At 38.0% G+C, this 25,887-nt stretch overlaps 1 protein-coding gene across 2 annotated transcripts in view; it reads left to right on the plus strand.

Moving 5' to 3' along the window:
• The window catches only part of Epha6 (EPH receptor A6), an 879,442-nt gene that overhangs the window by 838,530 nt on the left and 15,025 nt on the right, over positions 1–25,887 (plus strand). For both annotated transcript variants that reach the window (XM_057763562.1, XM_057763563.1), the window contains 2 exons: positions 14,464–14,657; positions 25,724–25,873. In XM_057763562.1, the coding sequence (XP_057619545.1) occupies positions 14,464–14,657; positions 25,724–25,873 (344 nt within the window). The remainder of the gene's footprint in view (positions 1–14,463; positions 14,658–25,723; positions 25,874–25,887) is intronic.

A 25,887-nucleotide genomic window follows, 5' to 3' on the forward strand; every position in this document is an offset into this window, starting at 1 on the left:
GGAAAAGTAGGGCTAGAGATGGGGAGACGAATCTTGAAGCCTTCAGATCAACACATTACCAGATGATAGCAGAGTGAGTTAAAATCTTTTATGTATTTCATGAATACCTTCTGCTACTACAGGAATGGGAGCTGGAATTCTGTTTAGCAAAACATATTGAAAGTTATCATATCTGTGATGGATCCCATAACCAGAATTTCCATTGAGAAGAAGAATTAGCTTAGTCAAAATTTCCTGACTACTCTGTGCAAGTGCTGTCTCTTCCCTGCTTGTCCCGCAGTCCTTATTCATTGGGTCAAGATATAATTTTACATTTGACCATTTCCAACCAAGCTACTTTCTAAGAAAAGTGATGAGACAGGAAATTAAAGTCCAACTATGTTGTTCTGTTTCAATATTCTATATGCTTTTACCGCATTTTGGTGAGTTTTACAGAGCTGTGGGCACAGTTCAAATTGAACGTTACGATGTTTTATGATTGTTAATGAGCTTAGGAAATTTCAGACAGTTTTTAGGAAATAGTTTTTCTATTCTGCAGACTATGGTGTATTTTATTACAATGAACAATTCTGAGTCTGCAGAATCTGTGTTAGTGAATAATATAATGAGTTTCCCAAAGGTCAGTGGAATTGTACATGAGGGAAGGGAAATGAGAAAAAAAAAGGCAGAATGCATAGAACTATCCCATAAAAAAATATATATATAATAGCTAGTGCCAGATGCTGAGCCATTCAGCAAGCACTTATTAAACATGTGTCAATCACCAGACCAGGTGTGCACGTAGGCCAAGGATGAGGAAAAGGAAAATCAATCCTCCACTGTGTTAAATGAAGTAAACAAGAAGCAGAAAGACAGGTGATGAGCTCTCTCCCACACAAGAAAGTGAAAGATGATCACGCAGTGCTAGTGAGTGGAGGGATCCTTAGCTAGGCTCTAGGAAGGAGAGCTAAACAGTACATGCGAGAACATCAAGCAGCAAGTTCCGAGTACCCAAACACATGCAGGTCAGAGAAACAAGGGCTAGTGTTCCATTTACACACCTAGGAAACTGGTGATTACATACTTTGGGTTTGAGGGGTTTGTTTGGTTTGGTTTTATGAGACAGGGTTTCTCTGTGTAGCCCTGTAACTGTTCTTGGACTAGCTCTGTCGACAAGGGGGCCATCAAACTCAGAGATCTGCATGCCTCTGCCTCCTGAGGGCTGGGACTGAGGTGTGTGCCATCATGCCTGGCTTGACTACATATTTTGTAAAAAAAAAAAAAAAAAAAAAAAAAAAAACTAGACGAAAGCACTTTGAGGATACCCAGAGCCAAGAACTCACAAATAGCTCCAGAGACGGGGCTGTTAACTGTGCTGACTGATCACTACCCACCATGCACCTGGACGGAATTCTCACTATATTCCATAAACACAAAAAAATGAACGGGACATATTTCTCACTTGGGGAATCCATTGTTGCTTTGTAGAGATGAAGTCCTAATACAAATCCTACACCCAGACCAGTTAGAATGACCTATACCAAGGGCATATGCTGTACGTTTTTTAATGTAATAAAACATTGTACGACTACAATATAGTGATTTCAAATATACCCAGAAAGCATGCAAACTGTGCTTTCTGATTATTAATGAAAGAAACCTGACACAAGCTGTGTTGAACAAAAGATTTTTTTTTTTTAAATCACAAAACAGCAGGTCACGTAGCACATTGGATCTGTGCATGCAGGGTTTAGTGTTGGCCTGAGTTTCTTCTAGACTTTCTCTCAAATTACTCCATTCTTTGCTCTTGTACTCTGGAGCTCAGGATTCCAGTCTAGAAGGAGTAGTATAATGAAACCTTTCTCAAATTATGAAGGCAATTCAATGTTAGTGAAGACTCTGGCTAGCTCTGTAAGGCCTCTGTTCAACCCTGACCTAAAGCTCCCTCGGGGAAGTGAGTGCAGTGGTTAGCCATGCCAACCTTCTCCATTCCAAGATGATGGAGCACTGTGATTGCAAATTTTCCGATAGTCAGATGGAATGAGAGGAGGATTCCAAGTTAAAAGTAGTTGCACAGCTAGAAGATGCGTAAGGTTTTTCTATTTGCTTGTTTAGTTTCATTTCTGTTCATCCTTTTGAGATATTTATCAAGAGCAACATTATTGTAGTCTCGCTTTTGTGAGACACCAAATGTTAATAGGGTTTTTGTGATTTTTTTTTTCACATTTAACCTGCATATATTCTCTAGGCCCATGGATAAGGCATGGCTCACAATGACTATCACAGAAAGGAAAATGCCCAATACAGCAGTGGCACAAGATTGCTGGGGTATCATGCCCTGGGGAAGATCATGAAGGCAAAATGAGTAATAGGTCTCAAGAAACCTCGTTCCCCATGGTTTTGTGGTGTGATGCATCAAATCTTGAACTATATAACTCTAAGTGTATGTACCTACCAATCCCCATGCCCACGTGATCAGAAACCAAGGTACTCTAGCTCTGGTCACTGAAAAGAACCAGAAAATGTCACTATCAACCATGACTGACCTTTTCTCATTCTCCATGATGAAGTAACAGAGATGGTACTGGCCATGTTACTCCTTCTAAATTGATACCTGCAGTCCTAGTTAACTCAATGGCACTTTTGTGTTGTAAGGAGGGCTGCTTGTTGGCTAGCTTAGACCCAAAATAATCACACAGAAACTGTATTAATTGAAACACTGCTTGGCCTATTAGCTCTAGCTTCTTATTGGCTAACACTCACATCTATTAATCTGTGTAACACCATGTAGCAGTAGTTTACCAGTAAAGTTTCTGCATGTCTGACTCTGGCAGCTCCATGTCATCTCACTGACTCTGCCTTCTTTCCCCTAGCTTTCAGCCTAGCTTTCCCTGCCTACTTAAGTTCTGTTTTGCCATAGGTCCAAATCAGTTTCTTTATTCATTAATGGTAATCACAGTACCCAGAGGGGATTCCTACATCACCTTTGCTTCTAGCTTAGGTGAACATGGACTCCCCTGGCAGGTCTTACTCTTCTATGTCTAAATGTGCTCCACTGTCAATCACAGTGAGGCAGTGACTAGCCACATACCTGCTGTGAGATATTACATGTTAAAATGTTGATTTTAGATGATGATACTGAGAAAGTGACTTCTTGGCTTGAGGAAAGAGAGATCTGAGATATGTTTTAATTTGATGGATCCTCAGAAAGAGGATAGTCTCATACGGGATCTGATCACTTGCAAGCTCCCCTGAAACTAACTACAATAAATAAGTGAGTAAGGCAATCAATCAATCATAGTCAGCTACAATGCTTAGAGATAGTTTTCTTGTAGCCAGGGTAGAAGTGGTATTCTAATCTAATAACAGGACAAATTGAAAAGACTAGTAGACCTGCAGGGTCTCCTGACATCAGCAGCAGCAGTACTTGTGGTGGGGGGTCTGTTCTGAACACTGGAGTTGATGCTTACCAGCAGTACAAGCCTCTACATACTAGATTCCAGTAGCAATCCCCTACTGAAATAACAACAACAACAACAACAACAACAACAAAAAAAAAGTCTATTATTAGTGACTTGTCAGAGGTGGAGGACAAAATTACCTCCAGTTAAGAGCTACTGATAAAATAGCTAGGAAGTTTGGAGTTACAATCCAAGGCCCATGGCTGACTGAACACTTGAGCAAGCGGATTAAGCTTTCTGGTATAGCATTTCTTGGCGTTCAAAATAACCAGCTACAGACATTGAAGAAACAAAAGATAATTCATATATACCACCTGCTACATATAAATCTATCATGAGTAGTAAAAGCCTGGATTTTATGGATTTGATAGAAATCACCTATTTTTGTTAGACACAGATTTTTTTATGTATTTTAAGTATCAAACTTTATTGGTCCATTAAGATATCAAACCACAAATACATGAAGAACGTTGTAATACCAGGATAAATATTTAAAACAAACAATTATTTAAAACATGAAAAGACTGAATCTTTACCTGTCAATATGAACCTTGCGTTTAAAGCAACAAAATTTCCTAGTTAGAACTAGAAATCAGGGTGCTGAAGAGAAGGCAAACAGAAAACAACTACTTTAGATGAGTAGCCCATTGAAACTTCAAGGTAATTCTCTTGGGTGGATGCCGTTATAGTCCCCATTTCTAGGTAAGAGAAGTGGAACTTAGAAAGGACCAGTGATCGACCCAGGTTATTGGGGAGCCACGAAATTGAATTTCATTTCCCTGCTTAATCCAAAGTGCCTGCTTTTGCTGCTAATTTGTAAAGTAGACATTCAGGAATCCAAGGAGTCCACATTCCACCAGAGCTCTACCTAATGAGGCCAAAGCATCGTTAATTATGCATGCTACCCCATTACACAGAAGTGTTTGCATTCCTCCCTGCTTGCAGGGGGATGCAGGCTGACCTATCACTGTTGAGAAATGGAAAGCCTCCTTGAGGCTTTTTGGACCTCAATGTTAAAATTTTATGAAATGTTCTCTCTTGTTGCTACATTTCTTACAAACAGTTTAGTCAAATTTTCATGAATGACAGAACTATCCCATCGCCTGAAACATTTCTCAGGTAGATTGAAGGTGGGGGGATGTCTTGCTGTTTTAAAGCATGTGAAATTTATCTTTTATTTCCATAAGGTAGGTCAAGGTGATGTATATTATTTTGAGCCAAGTCCAAAATCATTGTAATTTACTACATAATGAGAATCCATTGTGGGTGAGCAAGCTCCAAAGATGGCACCAAGGGCACCGCACTTCTTCATGCGCATGCTTGTACCAGGTAATGAGCTTCACGGGAATGGGGGAAGGGGATCAAAATATGAACAGCAGGAAATAACCAAACCCACAGAGTCAGTAGGTGGGGAAAAGGCCAGCTTCATTTAAATGAGAAGCGGCTTCAGTAGCAGTAATGATCTGACTGCCAGACTGAGAAGAAGAAAAGCCTTGAAGCAGAGCAAAAGAAGCCTCCCGGGTGAGCTATCACTTAGGCTTTGCCACGAAACTCATCTGTTTTCCTCAGAGGAAAGACATCAGGGAACAAGGAAATATCACTTGAGGCCACAAGAGGCATAATGCTACCGCAGTGGTGGGGATTTTCCTCCTCACTTTAGAAAAGCTTTTGTGTAATAATAATGACTTTCCCTGTACGTGGCTTTCTGATGTACACTGCTCACTATATGGGGGAACATGGGATGCATCTTCCAGGTCTTTATTTTTGGAAGTGGTGTGGTTGAAAATATCTTTCAGAAATTGAAGAAAGAAGTATGTTTCCTGTATTTCCTGATTGCCCTCCTAATTCTATAACCCTTCTCAGCTAGGGGTCAGCACCACAGCCAAGACTGGAGGATGGCCAGAATTCACTTTCCTAGACATGCAGTGTGGTTTTATGACTCAAGCAGTCCAGTCCATTTCAATTTTTTTTCTCTGATTAGATTTTCCAAACTCGACTGTGTTATGTAATGGTCTCTGTGTAATGACCTGTGTAAGATACAGTAAATTGCTAAAAACCCATTCCTATTATTTCAACCTTCCATTTTACAGAGGGGATTTTTGCCTTGATTTTAATATGTATTCTACTGAAGCAATTTTCAAAATGGTCTTCGTCTTCTCAGCTTTTCGGTAATTCATACTCTTGGTGCACGGGCATTTGGTTGATAGACACCATTTTAACTAAATGAACACTAATTGTACCTGCAGGATGGATGCCTGCTTCAGAAACAAGAATAATAGGGAATACAAAAAAAAAAAAAAAAAAAAAAAAACCTCAGTGACTCATCATTGCTGAACAATTCAGTCAGTAAAGAAAGTAGAGGAAACCAGTAACTCGTTACCACAACCATGGAAGTTTTAAGAAAAAAAATATAGTTTTTATTTTCTAACTACATGATCAGAAAACTAGATAACCTACAGCATCTACAGTGTTTTACACACACGTGTGCAGAATCAGCTACCCCTTTGATTTCTACTCAAAAGAAATGGATTTGCCATTTTTGGTTGTCAGAATTTTTATTTTTGTTCCCCAGGGTCATTTACACAGAGTTTACTTTAAAGTTTCCTTTCCGTCTGTGCTCAGCCACTTTTGCACGGACTTTAAATGGTTTTTGTGGGCCAAGGAACTGTGATATTAAAAGTTGCCCAATATGCTTCTGAATTCAAAATAAAGTTCTGAAGAAGGAAAAGTTTACTTTTCCCCACAAGGGAGATTTGGGATTTGAGAACTTGCCCTCTTTTTTATAAAACATTTCAAATAAATTAGTTTGGGACCTAATCTGTATATTTCTAAAACCAGGGTAAACTACAATAAGGAAACTGGCAAATAAAAAAAATTGTGGTTTTGCCCAAATCTTCCTATTTTTTGTTAACAAGGCATATCCTCCATCGCAGTCTGCCCTCTAGTTCCCTATGGTGACACCCAGAGATCTCTACTAAATGCAGGGGGAAATTGAGGTAGTTAGCAAAGTTCCTTCAGCTTCAGACTGTCTACAGACATAGCTTCTGGTGCAAAATGTCCAATTGCAGGCACACCTGGGTTCTTTTTTTGTTATTTATTTATTTATTTATTTATTATTAATTTATTTATTTAATTATTAAAGATTTCTGCCTCTTCCCCACCACCACCTCCCATTCCCCCCTCCCCCAATCAAGTCTTCCTCCCTCCTCAGCCCAAAGAGCAAGCAGGTTTCTCTGCCCTGTGGGAGGTCCCAGGACCACCCACCTCCATCCAGGTCTATTAAGGTGAGCATCCAAACTACCTGGGCTCCCACAAAGCCATTACGTGCAATAGGATCAAGAACCCATTGCCATTGTTCTTCAGTTCTCAGTAGACCTCATTGTCCGTTATGTTCAGCGAGACCGGTTTTGTCCCATGCTTTTTCAGACCCCGGCCAGCTGGCCTTGGTGAGTTCCTGATAGAACATCCCCATTGCCTCAATGTGTGGGTGCACCCCTTGCGGTCCTGAGTTCCTTGCTCGTGCTCTCTCTCCTTCTGCTCCTCCTTTGGATCGTGAGACTTCAGTCCAGTGCTCCAATGTTGGTCTCTGTCTCTGTCTTCTTTCATCGCCTGATGAAGGTTAATATTCAGGAGGATGCTTATATGTTTTTCTTTGGGTTCAACTTCTTATTTAGCTTCTCTAGAATCACGAATTATAGTCTCAATGTCCTTTATTTATGGCTAAGAACCAAATATGAGTGAGTACATCCCGTGTTCCTCTTTTTGGGTCTGGCTTAACTCACTCAGGATAGTGTTTTCTATTTCCGTCCATTTGTATGCAAAATTCAAGAAGTCATTGTTTTTTACTGCTGAGTAGTACTCTAATATGTATATATTCCATACTTTCTTCATCCATTCTTCGATTGAAGGGCATCTAGGTTGTTTCCAGGTTCTGGCTATTACAAACAATGCTGCTATGAACATAGTTGAGCATATACTTTTGTTGTATGTTTGGGCATCTCTTGGGTATATTCCCAGTAGTGGTATTGCTGGGTCGAGAGGTAGGTTGAACCCGACTTTCCTGAGAAACCGCCACACTGCTTTCCAAAGTGGTTGCACAAGTTTGCATTCCCACCAGCAATGGATGAGAGTGCCCCTTTCTCCACAACCTCTCCAGCAGAGGCTATCATTCACACCTGGGTTCTTAATTCTTTATCAGTACCAGAGCCCTGTTTGTGGATGTCAAGGTCTTCAATGTTTCTTTATTGTTACTGTTACAAGCTAATGTAAAGTACAGAAAAGGCATCACTTACTTTCCTTTTCTTTTCCTTATTAAAAAATAATTACATCATTTTCCTCTATTCCCTTTCCTCACTCCAGCTCTTCCCATGCCTCCCACACATACCTCACTCCCTCTCAAAGTCCTGGCTTTCTCTTCTTTCGTTGTTCTATACTTTCAACTACATAAATACAACCAGTACCACTTGCAATACCTATAAAGTGGAGAGCCCCCATCTACTGCCATTGTGAGGTGGGAGGAGGCAGGCACCATTATGATGAGCAAGTGTGTAGTAGAAAAGTGGGAAAGAAAGAAAAGCAGAACAGCTTGAGCATTGTGAAGAGAGGCAGCTCTGGAGATGTGAGGCTAGAGAGGAACAGCCTGACTGACGAGAGGCCTGCAAAGCCAACCTGAGGCCTTGGTGATGTCTGGTACCATGCTGCCACTGAGGGCCTTTCTGGGTCTCTGGCCATTCAGCAACAGTGGTCCAGGTCAAAGTCCTTGGCCCATGTTACCACCAAAGGCCATTTGGTTATCCCTGGTCTGACTATGTGGATGTCCAAGAGCTGTGCAGAGCTGGCATGGCCCCTCACCTGGTCAGGACAGCACAGAGTTTAAAATGGCTTTCCCTCAAGCTACCCCTAAAAGACAATTTTCGGAAGTCACGGAGCTGAAAATTGCAGCTCCATTGCTTGACTTGACAAGGCTCCACGCATGACAGTACTAGGAAGAGATTAGCAGATTTGGAGGTGTTCATTTAAACCAGCTGAGAGACTACAGCTGTTTCCTAATGACCAAAGCAAAGGGCTAGACTGAACAGATCTGAGGTGAAGTCTGAGATCCAAGATGAAGTGATGTACAACAGAAGTAATAAATATTGATATCCAGGGAGAAAATGGCCCTAGGGCTCCAGACATGGAAGCCGTTGAAAAACAAGTACCATGACAGCTGGGATCACACAAGAAGAGCACAACAAAGAGGACTCAGGGGCTAAACTTGGCAAATAAGTTGAGGAAATGGCTCAAGTCGTAGAAGAGAATATCTCCTCTACTTCTGTGAGTCAGAGGTGAGGTCAGGATGACATAAGTCTATTTTTGATGTGATACTGACTTACCTACCAAATTGTTTATCTTCAGTTTTCTTACCTACAGCATGTATAATGTCCATGTGTATCTTTAAATGAGGTAAACTGTGTTCCCAGCTCATAACTTGGCATAGAATAAGTTCTCAAATATTGTGTGTGTGTGTGCGTGTGTGTGTGTGTGTGTGTGTGTGTGTGTTAAATCTGAAACCCAAGAGCTGATGAAAACTGGACAAATGGGCCAGAGATGTGGCTCAGTCAGTAAAGTACTTTCCATATGAACATGAAGGTCTGAATTCAGAACTCCAGCACCTAGGTAGGAAGCAAAATGTGGCAACACACATCTGTAACCCAGTCCTAGGGAAGCCAAGACAGGAAGACCTCATGAAATAGCTGGTCAGCAAGTCTCACTGATTTGGTGAGCACCAGGCTCAGTGAGAGACCATGTCTCACAAAAATAAGGTGGAGATCAATTTAGAAAGATAATGACATTGACCTGGCCTCCCTAAGCATGTGCGCATACACATACATGAACAAGTTCATACGCATATAACACAGATACACATGTACAAACACACCAGATTCGTTGTCATTCAAGTCCCCAACAAATTACTTTTCTTCCTGGGTCCTTTACCAAGCCCAAAACTTAGGAGTTACTGTTATCTCTCGCATCCACTGCCAATCTCCTTTAGACTTTCCACAGTGAACTTTTTTAAAAAGCAAAGATCTAATATCATTCACTTGCTAAAACTGTTTTCTTTGTTGAAAGTCTAAATTTGCATGTATCAGTATTTGTCACATCACTATTTACAGTAGCTAAGGTGTGGAGCCAAACCTAGGTATCCATTAACAGGTGAGTGTATAAAAAAATGTGGTATATTTTTCAACCATAAAGAAAAAGGTGATCTCCATTTTAGAAAAATGGATATGACTGGAGATAATTATCTTAATCAAATTAGTCAGCCTCAGAAAGACAGATATAGCATGTTGCCTTTTATTTGTGGATTCCAGATTTGCGTGTGTGTGTGTATAAATTCACATATGCATACATGACTTGAAAGGAGAAGTTAAACTGTCTAGGGAGAGTAAAAGGTAGTAATGAGAGGGTATGGGGCAGATAAGAAGGGTAGGGATCATGTGAGTAATATTCTCAAAGTACATTAAATACATTAATATGCACTTGACCTCATGAAACCCAATACCATGTACAATTAATATGTATCAATTAAAATATCATAATTAGTTGAAAATGAAAGTTTAAGTTTATAATATATAAAAGCACTAATAATGCAACAGATAAATGTTTTATCTCTTATGCAGTTTTAGATTTTTTTGAGACTTTTCCATCCACACAAACCTACTATAAGTAGCATTTGCTATGAGTCCCCACTTGGCCCTGCAAGCTTCCACATACCCTGTATGTTCACCACCCCCGAGCAACCATCCTAAGGCTGGGCTAGGTTCTACTGGTACTCCCACAGACTTCTGTTTTAGATGATATTTGTCATACTCGCAGCTCTTTGTCCCCTTCGCTAGATTACACACTTCTGAATCACAGATATATATCATGCTGTGTCACCTTTTATACTAGAATTACAAAGAGGATACTTTAAGTGATTATATAAGTGATATATAATAGATAAGTGATATCTGTTTGGGTGAAAAATATCAAATATCCATTAGGAATATACTTTTGTGCATCTAGTTTCAGGCTGCTTTTGAAGTTAGAGTTTTTAGATGTGTGAGCAACTTTACGTGAGTCTCTTCTTTTCTGTGATTAGGTGTCCTAGCTATAAAATGATGATAAGAACTGTAACTCCTCCATAGGTCTGAGTCAAAGACAAAAATAACAAGCGCACATTGTTCATTGGTACTAGAATTTTGGAAATGGGACTCAAGAGCTCTCGATAATTAGCTGGGTGCTTTTCTACCATCACCATTGTTGTACTGTTGTTGCTCTTGTTCTACAAGATGGATTCTGTTCACATTAAACAACTGTCTTGTGCCAGGATTTAAAAATAAATTTCATATGATGATGTGTTAAAGAACAGAGAAAACTTAAAAGACCAAGAGGTCAACAAGAAGGAGAATTATGGGATTCCTATCCTCCGATTGCCCCAGAGACAGCTATGTAGGAACTGACACTCTGCTGGACACATAAAGGCAAAATTTCTATACAGCAATACCACCCTCTTTTCTCTTAGAGAAAAAGCATCAACACTGAGGGAGTTCACTCCCTGATAGATGTCAAGTGGTCTGTCTGAGTCTTTATTGTTAACCATTCCCATGAGTTGTCTAGAAAAGTATTGGGAAAATATAGGTCTTTCGAGGGGCAAGAGGAAGATCACAGTCAAACGATGAATATAATAAAGTTTTTCTTAAGGAAGAGAAAGTCTCCTGTCACCTGAATGGTCTAAGCAAACAATAAGATTTGGGGTAGTGTCAGTTAATGACATTTTTGTAAATTACTTTTGCATTGTTCAGGACTTCAGATGCTATCATGCTTTATTTGAAATAGCTAGATATTCCAAATTTTAAAAAAAGTATGTTTCTCTATCAAGATAAATCAAAAGTGTTTCAGTAATTTCTGTTTATATCATTAGCATTTACTAATACATCTGACACTATTCTAAATGAAAAGAATGAAAAATCCAGAGGTGTAATTCCTGCATTTGTGTATACATAGCCTGAGAAAAAAGCAATAGAAAACGAAATAAAATAAAAGTAATAGATGCAATAATAGAGGTATGTATAAGACTCAGAAACATAACTGGGCAATAGTGCTGTATGCCTTTAATCCCAGCACTTGGGAGGCAGAGGTAGGTGGAACTCTGTGAGTTTGAGGCCAGCCTGTTCTACAAAGTTAGCTCCAGGATAGCTAGAGCTGTTACACAGAGAAACCCTGTGTCAGAAAAATCAAAACAAATAAACAAGAAATTCAGAAACATCCAGAAATAATGACTCAGTTAAACATTACATTTTATAGACTACAAAGTAATTTTTTTAATTAACTGAGAATACTAAGTTTAGGGCCCAGATAAAAACACTGAAGTCAGATTAACATGTGTAACAACAAAGGGTAACATAGTAAGCAGTATTAATGTTTGCTTCATGGTATAAAATTTAAGAGGAAAATATTCTATCATGAAAATCAAAACCAGTATCTAAGGAATAGCAGAGAAGACATCTGGAAGTCATGAGGATTAAATACAGGTCCTAATTCTGCCACATAATAATATGTGGATCTAGGCAAATCTCCCTGCCTCTTTTTATGATGTTAAAAAGTAGTGATAATAGTAACCACCATACCGGATAATTTTAGGCAGTAAACAAAAAAAGTATAAGGACCAAGCACATAGAAAGTGTTCAATAAAGGCAAACTTTTCCTCCCAATATGACCTCACTTGTCAATGTCTTATTTTATGCATTTATCCTCACATAACTGTAGCAAATTGGCTCTCACGCTCCCAGGGCACAACCTCAAAATTGTTCTCTAAATCATTCTGCCCTACTCTTATAATTACTTCCAGAAACCATTCACAGTAGTTTTGATTGATTTCAAGCATTTGTATTTCACTAAAACATGCAACAAAGTGACTTAATCTCAAGACCATTTGGTACCAAAAGCAGTCGGGAAGGAAGGAAAGAAGGAAGGAAGGAGGAAGGAGGAAGGAGGAAGGAAGGAAGGAAGGAAGGAAGGAAGGAAGGAAGGAAGGAAGGAAGGAAGGAAGGAAGGAAGGAAGAAGGAAAGAAGGAAAGAAAGGAAAGATGAGAAACAATCATGTTCAATAATGTAACATAAAAATGATAGTAAACATTAATATCCATAAGGATTAAAGTATTCTGGGACTGGGAAATATATCCATGAGTAAAATGCCTGCTGCTCAAGTGTGTGGACCTGAGTTTGGAACTCCAGCATCATGTATGAAGTTGAGTATGACAAGAACATATCCACACCCCCAGTGCTGGGATGGGAGAGAAAAACATAGATGGCAGGGACTCAGGAGCCAGCTAATCTGGCCAAACTCCAGAATCAGTGAGAGACCCCACCTCAAAATCATAAGTTAAGCAATGATAGAAGAAGATAGCTGAAGTCAATACCTGGCTTCCTCATACCAATTCACAGGACATTGGATGCACACATGCAAAGTATTACGGTCACAAAAATATCATAAGAAATTCTTTGATACTGAAAGAGTTGAAAGTTAGCAATTAAGAGGATCCTGAAAAGATATTAATGCTTCTATTTTACAAATTGCATCTGACATATACTTAGAATATTTTAGTCTGTCAAATGTGTCAATTTAAGAAGAAATCAAAATGAGATGTCAGTGTAAAAAAAAAAAACTTTATAGAATACATGTAGATGGTCCTGCAACAGAACTCTTAACAAAGCAAGGTTAAAATTGAGTTTTATATTTTGGTTCTTGGTAAGGGGTGGATTTGATTGATGTCTGTTTTAAATATGTTTGATCCTCAGCTTCCCTGCTTTAAAATTGGTTAAAAAACTATTCCCCCATAGATGATGCAAGAATGAAGGTTCAAATGATTACCTTTGATCTGTTCTTCAAAAGCTAATCTATATGAATTCAGAATTGAATTTATTCCATCTCAAGGAAATTCCTCATTGTAGGAGCTGGCAGATAATACCTTAAACAAGGAAATGGCCTACATGACATAGTCTTTATGTAGATTCTAACCAACAGGCAGTCATCTCCTTGTAATTCTTAATTCTTACATGGATTCCTTTATCTAGAGCTGGACAGGAAGTGGGAGTTTAAAATAAGTGAACTAAAATTAATCCAGATCAAAATTTCAATCCCTCAGCACTGCTAGCTACACAGTGGCCACACACATCTAGTCATCACCACTCTCTCACCAGAGGACAACCTACACGGCACTCAGATGAATGCCCCTGTGTTTTTAGGCCTTGATGTTCACCACTGTTAGCATTTCATACTATGAACTACCTTAGGGCTTATGGCAAAACTACTTCACTGCCAGGTTAGTGTCAGAATAAAGGAAAATCCAAAGTCAATGAGGAGATCCAAAATAAACAACAAAGAGAGAATAACACACTGACTAGTGCTGGAGAGATGGCTCAGTAGTTAAGAGCACTGCTTGCTCTTCCAAAGGTCCTGAGTTCAATTCCCAGCAACCACAAGTCACAACCATCTGTAATGATATCTGGTGCCCTCTTCTGGCCTTCAGGCAGAGCACTGAGAAAATTATATACATAATAAAAAAAATACACTGATTTTATTGTAAGTAGGATGAAAAATTATTCGAGAAACAAGTCTGTCTGTCACATACAGTTCACCCTGAATGTATCCTTATCACGTTACCTTTCTGATATTGGCATCAGGGTTTCAGATAGTCCAGCAAATGTACACAGAAGCTGTTTTGTCAGACTGTGAAGATGTAGTTTAACTATGTGTACACCAGCAGTGCATGCTTACAGCACATTTTCTCCCCAGAAGGGGCAGCAGATGCTGTTGAGTTACAAGCACTTCCTGTTCAGAACTTAGATATTTAGCTTTGCTTGGGCCCTGTGTGGCATCTTAAGTAGTTTTCATGCTTAAACTGGTATTCTGGTTTTCACTGCTTGCATATAAAGATGCTATTGCTTAACACACCTCTTGTCACCAAAAGTAAGAGAGTGATCTGTGTATGTTTGCATTTAGGTTATTTTGTCCATTGAAGAAGGTTACAGACTTCCAGCTCCGATGGGCTGCCCACCGTCTCTGCATCAGCTCATGCTCCATTGCTGGCAGAAAGAAAGAAACCACAGGCCAAAATTTACTGACATCGTTGGCTTCCTTGACAAACTGATCCGCAATCCCAGTGCCCTTCACACGCTGGTGGAGGACATTCTTGTGTAAGATGCATAACTTTGGTCTTTCTTCCCCTGACAATCATAATTTCTTTTGGGCCACAGGCAAGAACAACAGGTAGAGGGAATGAGTTTGCCCTTGGTAACTATCTCATCGCTGACCCTGTATAAACCTTATTTTATTTATCAGCTGAACAGATAAATTACTAACATGGAAAAAAATATGGATATTTCACAAGAAAAAAATCCCTTTTCTTTTTTCTCTGCATCTAATCTGTCTGCATTACTTTATTTACATTTCTCTTATGTGGATCTTTGATATTTATGTCTTTCTTTATTGATCCCTTTTTATTTTTATGAGTAGAATTTTTGTGCCTGAGTATGTCCACTCTAATATTCTTTCCATTCCGTGTTCCATCCCTCTATTTAAAATGGCGAGCAGACGGGGTAATTTGTGAATCACCAGAGGTAAAAATTTTCCCTGCTAGTCTGATCACACCTTGCTGCTGTTATTTTCCTCTCCCCAAATCAAAACAGGGTAGGCACTCATACACCATTTTATAACCTTCAGTACAACCAAGAAAATCTACTCACTTCTCTCTGAAGAACAATAAGGCAGAGAAAAATGGAAGCAAAAATAACCCTCATCTCCATCTGAAATATTACACTTAAAATATCATCACTGTCTCCTTTTAGCCTAGATTATAAATAGCCAAAGCATACCTTCCTGAATCACAAGATGGCCATGGGATACACAGACACATCACTGTGGGTCACAGGTTCTAGTCAGTATAGAGTTTTAGTAACAATAAGACTAGGCTCTTTAAGGGCTCTTTGAAACAGACCTCGTTTTACAGCAGATAACGTAAAAGTTCACCTCTAAATCACTAATTGGCAGCCTCAGCAAAATGAAGCCAAGCATGAAATAGCTAGTGATTCAACTACTGCTGCAGTCCATCTCCTCTAAGCAGTCCAGCCTAGGAAGCTGTGAGCAAAACGCCCAGAAAAGAAGAACATGTTGGATTTTATTAGAAAGGCAATGGACAGTCATTGAAGGATGTTTAAACAAGAATGGCGTGATTACAGTTGCACTTCTGGAAGACCCCTGGACTGTTGATTTAAACTATGAATGCAAAACAAGACATATGTGGGAAACAGAGCCACGTGTGGCTTCAGAAATCCGAGCTATAAAAGTTCAAAGCCAAAGTTATAAAATGAGAATAAAGATGAGATCAGGAGCAATACAAACAAACAATATTAATGTGGCTTGATCACTGAATAAATATGGAAGGAAGAAGAAAGAAGTGGATATTTGTCATGTTTTTATTTATTTATTTTTTTGTACAAAAAGTAAAGTAAACTTGCTAAGAGAAGAATAGGAAGAAGTTTTGTAGCATGAATGAGATGGTTTGGGAACATTCTGAGTCACAGATTCCTGTGGGGTGGTCAAGTGGAAATTCCATAGATGCATCACTTCTAGATTGAATGTGGGTTACAGAGCTGAAGAGATGGTTCAGCAGTGAAGAGTGCATACTATTCTTTAGTCAGTTTCCAATACCTATACAGAGTTGCTCAAAACTGCCTGTAACTTGAGTTCCAGAATATACAACCCACTTCTGATCTCCATGGGTTCCAACACCCATGCTTGTATACCCACCCACATGTAGACACTCGTGCATCGCCTAATTACTTCTTTTCAAAGATCTAGGCTTGAGGTGAACATTTGAAACTGACAAGCATATAGATTATAACTGAAGGAATTAACATAGATGAAAGAAAATGCATGAAGAAAATAAGAAACGCGAATAAACAGAGAAAAAGAAGGCTACTATCTAGAACATCAAGATTTAAGACATGATCCCAAGAAAACAATAACCAAAGGATACTGAAAAAGAAGAGCCAGACTGGTAATGCAGGAAATACAGGTGGATCTACATTATAAAAAGCCAAAATAGAAAGTGTTTCAAGGAATGTGATACCCAAGCCTTCACAAAGCGTCAGTAAACACAAAGAGGAGGGTTTAGCTGGATTTAGCAGGGAGGTACACAGGTTCAGGAGCGGCCTCAAAAGGACAATTTTTAATAACATTTATGAGGTAATAAAGAGGAACTACAAAGTCAAAATAAAGATCAATACATAGCAATAACTTTGATTTCCAGATACCAGTCTCTTACAGGCAACATAAGTCGATAAAATATTTGTTGATTTTTGTTTTAATATTTTTTTTGAAAATAAAGTGTTCATGCTTTCACTATTGAGAGAACATTCTAATGGAAACATACTACGAAATAAGTCTACCTTCATGGTAGACATCACATCACACCCCTAAAGCCAACTCATTACTCATTACCTCTGGGCTTCTTGTAACCCAGGGCCAACAGACTCCCCAGTGGCTGTAGCAAAGCTATCTACCTATGAAGTGACTCTAGTCATCATCTGTAATAGAGAGACACAGCACTTTCTTAACTGCATTTTGACACTGTGAGTAATCATCTTATTTATAAAATATTCAGGAAGAATGTCAAATCAGAAAATGACCAAAGAAATGGAAAAAGGATACATAGGTCAAGGCAGATGCAGGGTGCTGACCGAAAGCCCGAGGTCCATGATGAAGTCACTGTCATTCTCTAAGAGTCTCACCACACACAGGTCGGAAATTGCATCCTTCATATAAAGTTGTCAGATTGGTTCAATTCCTAAACCTAATCTCTCTGAAAGAAAGGGAAATTTTAGTGAGTGATTTTTTTCTCTCCTTGTTCATGACAGAGCACATGAACTTTTTGTTTTAATATATTTTTGTTTGAGAAACAAAATGAGCCAGAGTTCCCAGGGTATCATACCTGAAACTAATCTTTATTCTTATTATCACAAGAGCCAGAATTGGATTTCCTTGTCCTCCCGTTTGCACCATATTCCCACTATCATCCTCACACACTCTGTTTCTAATCTCAGAGAACTGAGACACTTTATTGTAATGAGATGGCCTGGTTGGTTTTGTGTTTATAAAACAACAACAGGCTCCACATGAGAAGCCCCTCCATCTCCCAGTTTCCAAGAACACTTGCCTGTCCCAGATAAATGTTGGATTAAGGAAACATGACCATCAATCTTTGTGATTGAATGCCTCTAAAACATGCCAGCTGGGGAGATGGCATAAGAGATAAGAGTGCTTGCTCTTCAAACATGAGCATTAATCTGAGGTTGTATCCCCAACACCCACATAAAAAAAAAAGGCAGAGGCAGGCGGATCTCTGTGAGTTCGAGACCAGCCTGGTCTACAAAAGCTAGTTCCAGGACAGGCTCCAAAGCCACAGAGAAACCCTGTCTTGAAAAACCAAAAAAAAAAAAAAAAAAAAAAACAAAAAAAAAAAACTGAACATGACTGTGTGTGCCTGTATCCCCAGCATCAGAGATAGAGATAACAGAAGCTCAAGAGCTTGCTGGCCAGGCAGCTGGTCAAACCAAAACAGCAAACTTCCAGTTCAGTGAGAAATCCTGTCTCAAGGCTGTATGGCAGAAAATAAAAAGTTTGATGTCCTACTCTAGCTTCTGCATGACCACGTTTATGCAGCCCACACATTCATGCAGTGCGTGCATGCTCACACACACACACACACACAGAGATGCAGAAGAAGCTAAGTGGGTAATGCACAGCCATTATTAGATTCTCCTTTACTCCAGTGTACCAAACTCCAGGTTTCTCTCATTTCTACACCAACACAGACATTGTTCTTTCATCAAAAATCTTCCCATGGTTTTTATTTCACCCTTAATTGCCTTTGTCTCAAGAATTCACTTGAGAAACTTTTGCTCTATGTCTTGGCAATGGTAATAAATGGAGGGAAATTAAGATAACTAAGGAGAATAAGGAAGGCTATGGAACCCACAGTTTAATAATTTGATGCCAGCAAATTAGAAATTTCATAAATCTCATTGGTAGCCTTTTCTTGCAAATACCTGAGTGTTTTCTACAGAAAAGATGTCGAGCCAAGGCTTTCAGGACTGGGAAGAGCAGTTCTTACTCTTGTCTTCTGCTGATATCCCTCTGCTTGATACTTCCCCATAGGCATATTCTCATTTCTCTAGAGCTCCCAATGCACTATTTTAAAAAGTATGGACATATCTGAGATCACAGTGGTTAATATAATAATGTCATTAAATCCAGCTAACTGCTAACAGATTTTCAAAATTACCTTCTTGATGGAGGCATGCAACCTTCCATAAATGTAATATCAATGTACCCTCATTAATCACTTTATAATAATTTCCTCTCAAAGAGTTATTTGTAATTGTCCCATGGTACTTGAGATCAGGGTTATGTGCAGAAGAACATTTGAACCAATGCCTGACTGTACTTGTTTCTTCCCTCTATTTGTTCTTGCTCCCACAATATTCAGGATCAACCTTGTAGTTCCCAATTAAAATCAGGTATAAACCTATAGAGTCTAGGGATTTGTCTGGCTATCTGAAGTTTAATAACACAAAGTGGTCTGATTACCATATGGTGTCCTTTCACTAAGCCCTACCTACCTTCCCCAGCCTACCACATCTCCCTGCACATTTTTTCTCCTTCCTTTCGAGCACCACAGGCTCTGATGTCTGCTAAGTCTACTAGATTGCAGTTAGCTAGCTGCACTTTTTGGCAGTGCTGCAAAAATGCAATCAGGAAATAAAACTCCTTGGGCTTAGTGTATATAGCTCAGTGGTAGAACCCTTGCTTACTATAAGCAAGTTTCTACTTTCAATGCTTAGTATTGCAAAAAGAAAAAAAAAGAGGAAGGAAAAGAGTAGGTCGTGGGGAAAGAAAACATGTCCAATTCTGTTCCAAATCCGCTGCAAATCACTGGCAAACAATTTTGTACTTTTTAAACATCAATTCAATGATGATATTTGGGGATATGCAGCAGTTTCTCAGATAGATAGGCTGGTCTGGAATAGTCTATGAGCTCATTAGTCATGTTTTGCTCAAGCCAAAGCACATTGTAAATATTTTCACTATTCACTGGCCATAGTTAGGGATCTTGTAAATGAGTATTTCTTAGTAACTTTAACTACTATCTTCCTTAATACATACAATTGCATGGCTGAATTTTCAAGCACTTCCTTTCTAGTGAATGTGGAAGGTAGAAATACAGCCATGTCAACACTGTAATGCTTCTGCTTCAGAAAATGATGAGAAACCTAAGACCAAATAGCACTATCATTTTGTATTCCATTGATAATTTTCAACAATTTAATATACAATTTTCCATCCATTTTCAAAAGATTTTTTACAATACTGACTAGGTTCTGTATTATCAACATCTACAAAATTGTTTATGTCCATAAACAAACCATAGACAATGTATTTTTTTGATTTTGTTTGTGATACTTTATTGATGTTTTATCATACAGAAATAGCTGCCTGGTCAAACCTGTGCATAAATTGTAAAATAATCAGCTTCGTGGAAGGAAGGAAGGAAGGAAGGAAGGAAGGAAGGAAGGAAGGAAGGAAGGAAGGAAGGAAGGAAGGAAGGATGGATATGAAGTATTGGTCAGAAAGTGGAAGTTCCTACCCGCCCATTAGAAAATCTAAACTGAATGAGCCATTCTATGAACAGCTAGATAATTCCAATACTGCCTATTAATACTGATAGATACATATCCTGTGTTATAAACAATAGCAACTAGGGCCACTTTTTGAGCTGTACTATGTGCTAATCATTGTGTCTACTGGGTACTTTCATTACTTCTTTCCTTAATTATCATGTTCCCATGGCTCAGAAAAGGAAAGGGGGATACAAGGAGGCTGCTTGTCAAAAGAACACAAGAGAACAAAGTTCATCAGCTCCAGGGTCCATATTCACTTAGACTTTGCAGTATAGAACAGCAGAAAATCTCCAGATCTTTCTCAGCCCTGCACTATTCTGAACATATGAATATAAGAAGGTACATCTTTATTTTTCCAGTTAGATTCTCTTTGTGCCAAATACGACTTCATAGATGAAGCTTATTAAAAGGCCTTTAAAATATTTTGGTGTAGCACAGCCTGTTGCTTTCCTTTTTTGCTGAGTAAATACAAAGATGTTGAGCGTATACCCCCCCTCAAAGATAAGCAGCAGATAAATAGTCATATACTCCCTAAACATCCTCCTGAAATGTACAGCCACTTAAAGAACACTGGCTGTGGACAGATATAACTACCACAATATAGAGAGATGAAGGAAATACGGCAAGATCATAGTTCCAGAATTACATCCTTGGGCATTTCTGTAGATTGAATTTTCTGGTACTGCACATACTTGCGTTGCTTCTTTCTTCCTGCAAAAGCAGACATTATACCATGACGCTTTCTGCTCAGCTCAGATGCTGTGCTGCTGTCATTGTGGAGCACTGGGAATTGATCCCATGATGATATAATGACAGACACTCCCAATGCATTGTGGCTGCATGTGATATGATGTTTGTTTTTACTCTGGATTATTTCCTCACAGAAGACGCTTTCTTTGAGACCCACTCTCTCTTTTGGGACCACGTGCTGGGTACACAGAATTCAGAGAGATTATTTTAATTATAATTCCAGTATGTTTCACCAGTTAACAATCGTATTATGCATATTAAATAATCTGAACAATTAAAAACAGAAGAATTAATGAATAAAATCTGACAAAAATTAACGCCTACAACTTAGCACAGTTAAGAATCATATTGCAAATATTATACCTTCATTACCCATAAGCATTAAGTAGAGGCAAGATCCATGTTTCTAAGCACTTGTTATTTTAGGATATTTTAGTCAAATCATGTTTTAATTTCTAGTCTCAAAATTATTTTGGTAATTTGTGATCAAGTTAAATAATAGGCTCTATTGTAAAGAATTCAATGTAAAATCTTGAAAATCTGAAAGAATGCAAAGTAAAAATTTCTTTCAATGACTTTCTGGAATATATATATATATATATTTCAATGTTGATTATGAGTTAACCAAGTATAGAAAAGAATAGTCATTGAAACATGAGAACTTCATGTGAAATTGGTAATATACCTTAGTGTTAAAAGTTAAGGTGTGAGTTGCTACATCCCGCTTACAATATATACTTTTAAAATATGAGCTTCTGGCTGTTTCAAGTGAGCAACTCCACTAATCAGCAAGGACCAGAAATTTCCACAATCTCAGCAAGAAAAAAATAGACTAAATTTATCACTGTACTGATTTGATAAGAAAGGGCATTTATTGTTTATTGGGCAATGTAGAGAATTCATGTGAGGATGATAGTGTCCAACTCTGAAAGCCAGAATAGAGCAGCATTTTTCAACTTCAGTATAAGGTAAAGTGAAATCAAAATTGCCACACAGGCACTGTAAACAATGTGGGGCCTCTGACCTTACTAAATCAAGTGCCAAGCCAGCTGCAGAAAAGGCCAGGGAGTTAACTAGTTTACTAACGTGTGTGTGAGAAAGAAAATTATGACATTGCAAGATTTGGGGAGCAAATGTGAATGCTTTTCAGTGAGGAAACATTCCAGCCCTTTACTGGCTGTAATGTGCGTTTGTTCTTCCATCGGTTTTCTACAATAGTGACAAAGTTAGCAATTCACATTTCCACTCACCACTTGCATAAAACTGTAAAATCTCAAGAGTGGCACCAGTGTCATCTCAGTGTAGACAAAGAAACTCATCCGACTTTCCCCATGCATCAAGAAGAATATGAACTAAGTGTCAAGGTACAGGTCTATAATTCTGGAACTCCAGAGGCTGAGGCAGTTTGAGGCCAGACTGAGCCACATAGTGAAAAACTATTTCAAACAAATAAATAAAAACAAAATAAGAAAGACATAAGAAAATGAAGGAAATATCAATTCAACTATTTTTTAAATTTTCTTCCATTTTAACAAAACTCTCTTAACAAGTAATTCCATTTATTAAAGTCATATTGGTCTAAAATAAGACACTCACCTTTCTAACCCCTGGTTACTTATGCTAATAGTGAATAGGGTATACTAATCTTTTGAGAGTTAGTTGTGAAGTACAGCAGTATTTCTTAAAAGATATGCTATATACTCTGACTAAATAATTAAAGAAAATTATACAGAAACTATTTTGAATTCTCTTGCATATTCAGAGGGCATGCTTGACAATTAGAGATTTTAAGAAATACTGCCATTCAAAAATCTAGATGAATCTGTTTGCCACGATGGCTCTTATGTAGTATTTCATATATGAATTTTTATTTGATGGTATTTGTTAACATATATACAGCTAAGAAACTTGGAAGAAACATTGCAACAATCCAGAATCTGTCATTAGATGGCCATGATAGCTTTTCAAATTTGGGGCATGGCTCATTTTTGTTTTGTGTAAAATTGTGAATCATTCTGATATTAACTAGAATGAAACAGCCCACAGTTAAATAGCATTATCATTATGGCTTAGATCCAAAACAGAAATTATAGAAATGTAATAGAACTGAATAGGTTTTTAAAAAGTAAAATCACAATTAAAGGAAACCCATACCTAATATAGAGTACAGCATACATAAGCTCCTATTACATATACAGAAACCAAAGCCTCTGAGTTTCTTCAATATCCCATTTGCACCCACCTTTACTTTAAACTGGATCTCATTTAGAAAACAAGAGAGAGAAATCAATGTAGCAAAGAAAATATCCAAAGAAATGAAGCCTAAGTCTTTAGCAAGGACATGGTCCTACATGGTAAGAAACCACCTTCTAGTCTTTAAGTGGTGGAATAAGTACAACTTGTGCTCCTCAAAACTTTAAATGAATGGATAAAAATGTTAAGATTAATTTTGGTTGTAAGTGGTCTTCACCTTAGAACTTAATGCTCATTCCCATATATATTTTATCAAAATGATTCCAGAGTTAGATAGCATGTATAAACCCAGAAATTCTTCCTTCATAGGGTTCTAGCCAAGTATTTTTTAATATTAGCAGATTCTAGTTCCAATTAAAATAGTGATAGCAAAATCTTGAGAAAATATTTAAGATATTGATATTCAAATTATATGTCCACAGATATTTTCATTCATTTAAAATATTTTAGAAACAAAATAATTAGAAGTTGAACTATCGGTGTCTAATAAAAGTTTTATCATTTACTTGTAGTAATAACATTTTTATTATTTAGTAAATATTGACTTGAATAAAATCACAAGCATATTTTAAAGATCATTATTAGTTTAGATAATGTAAGTTCTGTGTCTGAGAATGTTTAAATAATACTCTTATTGTAATGCATCCATTATTATACAAACACTTTTTGTACCAAACATTTTTACAAGCATCAGAATATTTACATGTTCTTGTGTTGTCACGCTATTTAGCAGCATGGACCTGGGAGAAGGAAGACTAAAAATGAGGCAAGCTAATGTCTCATGCAGTAACTAACTTTATCCAAGGTGGCAGACAATTTATATTCCAAGGGCATTCTATGGGTTAAGCAAGGTCATGTAAGCAAAATTGACTTGAGTTCAAGTTGTATACAGTCCCAAGGGCAAGGTCACATGAGTTTAGGCTGTACACAGTCAGGAGGACAACTCTTGCTTGGAAATGTCATTCTGACTAAGAATAAGTAAGATGATGGGCGATCTGAAGTAACCCACTATTTACTGCACCTGGAAGGGGCACAGAAGCACATTCTAAGAGCAACCCATCTTATGGAGGAGCAGAGGTTACACGACTTTGACTTGAAATTGTCTCATGAGCTCTCAGAAATCCCCTCACACAGCTTCCTTCATGGACCATCTTCCAATATTCCCGAAAGAAGAATAGTACGGTTTTTACTAGATTGATATGAATACAAAATTCTGAGTTATTTTAGTATAATTTCTAAGATTAATTCCATTTTATTCCTCCCAACTTTTGCTAATATGTGTGTGTGCTATGTCTACACATACATGTGTGCACATTCATAGATATCTTTCCTAGCCTTTCCAAAATAATGCCTTTATATCATTTCTATTCTTAAACTATAAAACATTCTCAATTAGAATGCTTTTGCATATATTTCAGAAACTAAATGAACTGAGATAATACTATTATAATACCATCAATATTCCTTGACTTGTTAGCCCAAACTTGATTGACTTTTGTTTTATTTTAAGCCTTCATATCTATGTTTTGAGCTATTATACCCATACACTATACTCAGACATATGTAAATCCTACTTATGAAACAAAATTCTATGATATCAGAAATTACTTTTAAATAAGACTATTATTGTTGAATGTTTAAAAGCATATTTTGAAGTTTGATCAATGAAGTCATCATTAAAAGAACCATCACAAGAACAGTGTGGGACAGGTAAAAGGATATGAATTCCTTTCTTTCCCATTTATTTATTGTTTTACATCACAGCTGCAATTTCCCCTCCCTCCTCTTTCCTCAGTCCCCCCACCTCTCAAGCCTCCCTCTGTCCCTAACTGCAAATCTACGCCTCATCCATTTCTGTTATGGAAAGTGCTGGTCTCAACACAACATGGCATTATCAAGTTGCAGTAAGATTAAGTACCTCTCCATATATTTAAGACTGACCAAGGTGACCCAGTATGAGCAGTAGAGTACCAAAGGCCAGTGAAAGAGTTGACAACAGACCCGGTTCCCACTGTTAGGAGTCCTCCGAGAGGACCAATCTACACGACTGTAACATAAGCGCAGAGTGCCTAGGCCAGTCCCTTGGAGGGGTTGTTAATTCAGTCTCTGTGAGCCCCTATAAACCCAGGTTAGTTGATTCTGTGAGTTTTCTTGTGGTGAAGGGTGAGGATTTCTAGGAGGTCAGAAGCAGTGAACTCTCCATGCAGAGAAAGTGGGTAGACTAAGCATCAAACTTGAAAGCAATTTCATGAGAGAGAAAAATAAAAAGGAATATAGGAAAAATCTAAATCTAAAGATCTATCAAGTATTATATCCATAGTGACAGAAAGCAGAAAATGTCAAAAAGAAATAACTGATTTGATTTAAAAAAGAAAAAAAAATGGTTTTGCTTGCTGAATAGGACAGAAAAACAGAGTTCATTCAAATGGAGAATAAAAATATTAGCTACAAGAATATTTCAAAAAATGACCAAGTCTGGTCATTCTGGCTTTTAAATGCTATGATTTATTTCCCTGCAGAATGCCAGAATCCCCTGGCGACGGTCCTGAATATCCATTGTTCGTCACAGTTGGTGACTGGTTGGATTCTATAAAGATGGGGCAATACAAGAGTAACTTCATGGCAGCAGGCTTTACAACGTTTGATCTGATCTCAAGAATGAGCATCGAGTAAGTAGTTCTAG

This window comes from Chionomys nivalis, chromosome 3, assembly GCF_950005125.1.
Source record: "Chionomys nivalis chromosome 3, mChiNiv1.1, whole genome shotgun sequence".
In the NCBI taxonomy this organism is placed as follows: domain Eukaryota; kingdom Metazoa; phylum Chordata; class Mammalia; order Rodentia; family Cricetidae; genus Chionomys; species Chionomys nivalis.